The sequence below is a fragment of the Sturnus vulgaris genome, chromosome 9 (genome assembly GCF_052056855.1).
Source record: "Sturnus vulgaris isolate bStuVul1 chromosome 9, bStuVul1.hap1, whole genome shotgun sequence".
Lineage (NCBI taxonomy): Eukaryota > Metazoa > Chordata > Aves > Passeriformes > Sturnidae > Sturnus > Sturnus vulgaris.
The window spans coordinates 17,613,889-17,620,656 of record NC_142251.1 but is presented as its reverse complement, the minus strand read 5'-3'; the positions used below and the strand labels follow the sequence as shown (position 1 = coordinate 17,620,656).

General features: G+C 43.6%; 1 protein-coding gene across 7 annotated transcripts in view; it reads left to right on the top strand.

The window, feature by feature from the left end:
• Positions 1-371: 371 nt before the first annotated feature.
• The window catches only part of ARHGAP29 (Rho GTPase activating protein 29), a 50,531-nt gene continuing 44,134 nt past the window's right edge, over positions 372-6,768 (top strand). For all 7 annotated transcript variants that reach the window (XM_088169995.1, XM_088169994.1, XM_088169996.1 and 4 more), the window contains exons 1-2: positions 372-458; positions 3,152-3,497. In XM_088169995.1, the coding sequence (XP_088026121.1) occupies positions 3,236-3,497 (262 nt within the window). In that variant the 5' untranslated portion in view covers positions 372-458; positions 3,152-3,235. The remainder of the gene's footprint in view (positions 459-3,151; positions 3,498-6,768) is intronic.

The following is a 6,768-nucleotide window of genomic DNA, read 5'->3' as shown; positions in this document are numbered from 1 at the left end:
AGCCTGAATTGTGACTTTTCCTTTCTTTTGAAGGTTGTTGTGTGTACAGCGGTTGCTGCTGTGCAGCTCCATTCCCCGCGCTTAGCGCGCTCGCTGAGGGGCGGCGGGTCGGGCGGATCCGGGTGCTCGTGGTGCGGTTCGGTTCGTTCGGTTCGGTTCGGCTCGGCTCGGCTCGGCTCGGGTCACGCTCCGCACCTGCCGCGCTCCGCTCGCCGGCCCCGCGCGCCAGTCCCGCCCGGCCTCGTGCGCACCGGGCTCGCGGGGCCCGGGGGGCGTGTCCCGAGATCGCCCCGCCCCCGGTCCATCCGGCCAATGGCGGCGCGCGGGCGGAGCCGGGGGCGGTGGCGGCGGCGGCGCGCGGGGCTCGCTGAGGGGAGGGTGCCCCATGGGCAGCGGGGCGGCCGCGCGAGGGGCCCCCGGCGGCCCGGCTGCTGCCTGCGCTCGGCCGCCGCTCTCCGGTAAGCGCCGGCCGTGGGCTACGGGAACGCCGCTGCGGGAGGTGGGGGGACGTCGCCTGTCGCCGGCGGGAGGAGCCGTGGGCGAGCGTGGGGCAGGGCGCCGGTGAGCCGCCAGGGGAACGGGGGCGGCTGGAGGGGCCCGGCGTTCCACTCCCGGTGCGAGTCTGGCCCCACGACCCCCAGCGCCCCACCGGGCGCTTCCCCGCGCGCCCACCTCTGCCCTGCCCCGCACCTCTGGCGCCCCTGCCCGGTACCTGCCGCGGCCGCGGGGCCGCTCGGGGAGTGCCCGCGGCGGGGCCGTGCGGTCCGGGCGGGCCGGGAATGCGCGGCGGGGGCAGGGCGGAGCGCCGACCCCCGCCCGGGGCACCGGCAGCGGCCCTGCCCTCGGCTCGCCAGCGACGTGGCCCCTCTTTTCCTTTCTTTCTTTCTTTGTTTTTTTTTTTTTTGTTGTTTTTTTTTTTTCCCTTTTCTTTCTCTCCCTACCGGGGAGATTGTGCTGGGAGAGCAAATTTTTGAAATATCTGGCGCTTTATTTTTTTATCTTTTTTCCGTCGGGACGGGCAGTGGCTCGCTGTGAGCCAGAGGAGTCTGGAGGCGTTTATAGCAGAGCTGGTGGATGCTTTTCGTTTTAAAAGCCAGAGTCTTCCTGAAGAAATATGAAACACTTCTCAGTAATGAAAGGCATGTGTTCTGGAAGGGAAACGTTCCCCATCTGCCTTGTAACACAGGAGGAACAGACGTAAGGGCTAATATTTACGAGGAAAAGGTGCCTCATCTACTAAGCTGCTCAGTTTTGGTTTTCACAAGTTTTTCCCTCTTAGAAAAACTTTGTCATCACTTTCATAATTTTTAAAGTGGTGGCATTATTTACTGCTTGTACAAAAAAAAAAAGGTAACATTTCTAAAATAACACAGCTTTAAAAGCATGGACTTGCCACTGGAACAGGTCTAACACATCATGCTGCTTAAAAAGTTGACTCTGAAGCTGGCCAGACTTAAAAGAGGCATGTCTTTTAAATAATATGAAAATCTTTCTCGATATAAATAGATATCGCACTTGTTAAGAGGAGAGAAGGTTATGTGTCTTGTTCTGCCTTAATTGCAAGGTAGAATTGCAAAGTAGCTTTGTAGCCATGAGAATTATACGTGGGAACAGAAGAAACTTGCTTAAACACTATGTTTAATGTAAACCTCACTTCAATCTACTTGAGGTGTTTGGAATTGCTTAATTATCTGCATTATTTGTACAATGTCATGAGTGCTCTTATGCATACTGAATTTAAGCAGTAAACAGAAATTAGAGCAGTTAATTTGTGTTAAATTCTGAAGTTTTCTCCCCTCACTCCCAGCACACGCTCCCTGGAAGGTTTGCACGTTAATCACAAAAACAACTGCTTTGACTACGTTTCCTCTGATATTTTTAAACTGCAAACAGAAATAAAGCAGAAATAATGGAAAAATAATTGAAGTGCATTAGAGTAATGCCTTTTGAAATGCATAGTGGGAGTGTTCAAAGTGGTAAAGGTGCTACTACTTCAGTTGGTCTGACCAAATATAAACATACACAGGAGAACACGTTTCAACCTGTATTTTTTTAGTTTATAATAACTTTTATTTTTAGTAAAGTAATTGAATTTGAAGATTTGCTGCAGATGTGTCTGCAACCCACATTAACTTTTTAGCTGTTGTGTTCCAGTTTGGTTTTTGTTTTTTTTTTTCCCCTGTGGTGTTTACGCTATAGTGTAAACACTGAGGGTTTCTCCTGGTGTTGAGAGAACAACAGCAGGCGTTGTGGGAGCTGCTGGAAGCGTACCTGACTCTGCCACCTGCAGTTTGCTTTGAAATGAATCCCTTACCCTGACATGGCAAAATTTTCAGTAGCTTTTTGGTTTGGGTTTTGTTTTTTTCCTAAAGGAAAGGAATGCAGATAGTTTTTTAGTTTATACTCCCCCAAAACTGTGCATTTTTATGGTGGAACTTTCAGAGCAGAGCAATGTCATTCAAGCTAACTGCACTGAGACATGCAGATAAATTTTACTACTAGAATATTTTTTCGTTCTCTTAATTTTTCTCTGTCTTACTTTTGATTGCCTTTCATATTAATAGATAACAGGCTGAAAAGCCCACATAACTTTGAGGATGTTTTCCTTTATGAGACAAACCGTGATAGGCCATGATTTCTTGCTTGGCACACTGCACAAGGAAAATTTATCCTATCAGATCAAGGCTGTGTATTATCTTAAGAGACAGGATGCCGAATACAGCTTGGTGGCCCATGCAAGAGGGGATGTTGATCGTAGTCTGTATCACATCACGTGTTTTTGTGATTGTATTCAGTTGAAGTAACATTTCATGATAGAGAATAGGTATTGGTAAATGTAGAGAATGAAATTTCTAAATATTCATGGAAGAAACTTTTCTCATGAAATAAGCATGCATCATGATTAGCTTTTGAAATAATTTTGACATGCCATTTTTTTTTTAAATGCAACAATCTATCTGCTGTACAAATTTTAATAACTTCAGGTAGTCAAAGCCTTTATAGTACTCAGTTTACCATTTCTATGGAAAGCAGTATCATCTCGAAAGAAGTTTTGGATCTTGTCAGTACAAAAGTATTGCTTCACATATATTTCTATACTAATCAGCATTTTTCCTTTTCTTCCACCTCCTTCCCCTTCCCAATTTTTAAGAGTTTCACCTTTGGCTTGTCCAATGGACATCAAGTGACAGAGAGTGTTGACCGCGGGAGCTCTACAAGCACAGCGGCTGCTGGGATGTTGCGACAGAACGGCGGAAGTAACAAGCGTGGTTTGGGATTAGCCCGACTGTCTACCTCCAACTTCTTCACCATCTCGAGCTCAGCAAACTGGGGAATGGGGCGCAGCACCAAGAGCAGCTCTCTGAGCAGCATTAGCTCCAACTCTGACTGCTATGATAATCCTGTTGTGGATCCAGAATATATCATGCAACTGGTGAATGATGTCAGAAAATTTGCAGATGTGCTACTCTATTTGAAGGAAGCCTTTCTTTCAGAAGGTGTGTCAGTTGTTCTTAATTCTTAGATTTTCTGAAACTCCTTACAACTCTATTTGTATGTTTTAATTAGTGTTGTTTCCCCCTGCCCTTTACCTTCACCATTTATCCTCCCTTCCTCTTCCCTCCCCACCCCCAGCATGATGATTACAGGAAGTGATGGTTTTTAGTTTGGGTTCTGCATTTCCTCACCAGAACAGTGCAATCTGTTTCATAGTCCTAACAGGGGAAAATAAACTCTTAGCAGGCTGTCGAGGCTGATGATTAAATTTGTGAGACCATCGACTGATTAATTTTTTTAACCACTTGAATGTTTTTTAATTACAAACAATTCTATGACTATTTTGGTTATATTTGTGTTTTCTAGGCTGATTTGGTTTTTTAAAGTCTTCCACACTTGTAGTTTGAGCTTTAAGGTAGAATATAACTACACTGTCTTCCTTTGCAAGAGAAGTATTTACCGTCTTCTGCCAGCAGGTGGAAACTGCAAATTTTTTTGCTTGCCAGAGGTGTGCGTTATTGTGTTCCTGTTCCTTTCGGGGAAATATAATTAGTCCAGTTTTGGTCATCAGCAGGAAAGCTTTTATCTAAATTTTGTGAGATTAGTTGCAGAAATGACAGCCAGAGCAGTTTTGTATAAGAAAGTCCTGATTGCTGAACATTTGCAGTCACCTCTGTGTTGAGTGGGTACACTGCTGAAATACTGCTGCTAATAAAATGTGTGTGAACAATTCTTAAAAGAGCAATAATTTGACACTAGTGATCACTTATGTGTCCTCCTAGTTTTTGCTGTGCATGCAGGATGAGCAGAGTTATTTGTGAGGTTGAGTGTCTGGTGCCTACTGAGAATGAAATGGGCATCCTGTAGGAAAGGACTATCTGAAATATTCCCGTTGCCATGCTGCCATGCAGCAGTATTTAATTACTTGTCAGTTTAAAATTTTGAGTTCAAAAGATTAAAAAAACCCTAACATTGATAACAGGAGTTGTTATTTTATATTACAATATAGAATTAATTTGTGAAACAGTGTTGTCCGTTTAAAGGATTTATAATTTATAAAGCAAAGATGTTTCTCTTCCATAGTTGGGAGTGTTCCTGTTGACCTTAGTCCCCATAATATAGTGAGCTCTGTAATGCTGGCTATGCTTGCTGTTGGCAGGAGACAACCTCCTAGAAGCTTCATAGTTTGGTTGCATTTTCTAATGTTTGGAAGTGTTCACTATTGTCTGTCCAAAACCTAACAAAAACTTGCCAAGGTGATTGAACAGACATTTTGCGCATAAAATTCTGGTTTGTAATACTTGCAGCTTACCACCATCCTGAAATTAATTGCATTAATTATTTGAAGATGGAATCAGTTGCAGGGATAGGAAATTAATTTCTTCCTTTTTGGAAGGGTTGCATCAGTGAGTGTTTATATTTTCTTGGTAAGCATGCCTAGAGACTGCTGTAGGTGTTTCAGCTTCTAACCACTGTTCCCTCAGCTTCTGCATCAACTATTAGTTGTTGTGTTGCCTCTGGCAGATTTGTCTAAATTCTTGATGCACAGTAGCTCCAGGCTTGACCATGTGGCTCCCAGTTGTCCGTGTTCTGCTGCTGGGGTCCTGCAGTGGTTGGCAGCTGATGGCACGGGTGTGTGCCCTCAGTGTCACACTGGCTGATGCTCGTATTCCTGTGTGTGGTACCTGAGCTATCGCAGAAGAGCCCAGCAGTTACTCACCTGTGGTTCGCTTAACATCATCTGATGTAGTGATCTAATCTTGGATGACAAATCTAAGAGATTTTGGGTTATAATGTGTTTGTGTCTAAACTAGAGCACAAATGCCTTGTGATTACAGACTTGAGCTGTGTTTTGTTATGGTACCCCAATGCAAGTTGATTTGTTGCATGAAGAATAAGTTGAAATCTCTTGAAGGGAGTATTAGGTAAATGAAATGTTCCATAGATTTCAAGGCTACTTCTCTTTGCATTCCTTATGCTAATACAATTTAATTTCTTACAGCAATCTCGTTGTCATAATGCTAAACAAATTTTTAATACCCTTCAACAGAGGGAAACCTAAACCAACAACCAACCACTCAAAGCACCCCCAACCAGCAAACAAAACACTGTGAATGTAACTTAGAGTTTAAAAGTTTGATAGCTGTTTGGACATGAGGGAGCTGCAGTTGTCTCTTGTGTTGAGTGAAATATTATATGTTCCATAACCTTCAGTTCTTACTGTTCTTTAGGCCTTGTACTCATTTAATGTAACATTCTGTTATTAGTGATCCAATCTGAGGCATAAGATCAACATACTCTACCGTTGTCTTCATTGAAGGACAGCTTTGGGCATTTTTTGAACCTAGGTCAATGAATCCAGTGCTGTTTCATAAATTTTATATTTAATTCAACTTGATGACATGCTGAAACTGTAGTGGTGGTTAGTGCAACTAATGCAGTTAGTGCATCTGTCTCTTGGTCCAATCTTCAGCTAAATTTCCAGATGAGCAAGATTGTCATGTGGCTAGTACTGGTAAGGGCAGTTGCTGTCATTGTGTTTTTGTGTTTGAACTGAAAGGTTGTCTTCAGTTGTAGCATTTGTACTTTATGAAGTTAGAGATAATATAAATTTATTGAGAAATCTGAAAATAAGTCAATCATCTTTCTTTTCTGATAAGAAAAAAATGAAAACAATTCCCTAGCAATCCCTGCCTGGAAGGCCAGTCCTGAGAGTGTATGTTGAATTAATACCTAGAATACTCAGAGCATTTCCTATAATTTGTGCTGTTCTTAGTGCTGTTCATTTGGCTGTTCTGTTTTATGGATGGCATTGTTTTTCTGATATGCCCTAGGTTTCCTTCTTTCCGTTTTAACGAACATCCCAAGTACAAACTGTTAAGATTTAATGGCTTGAAAGCTGGTGAGTTTTCTTTGTGCTTTGAGTTCCAACAGTAACATTGCAGCTATGGACTGAGAGTGTGAGAACCTTATTGTTGCCTTCAACTTACACCCCTCTTTGGAAAGGTAGGACACACAGGGAGGTACAGTTTAAAGGCTGAAGCCAATCTGTAGTTTTTAGAGTAGTGGAACTCAAGGTAAGATGTGACTTCCTATGGTAAAAGCAGTTTTAGAAACTGAGAAGTTGTTTGCTTCCCATGGAAGCCTGCTGAGGGCTGAAAACCTGACCACAATATTGAAAATGTTAAAGATTTTGAAGTGTGTGAGGTGTATTTAAGGAAAATCCTGCAGATTTGAAGCGGTTAGTTCTCGTCCCAAACATGCAGGACCTAA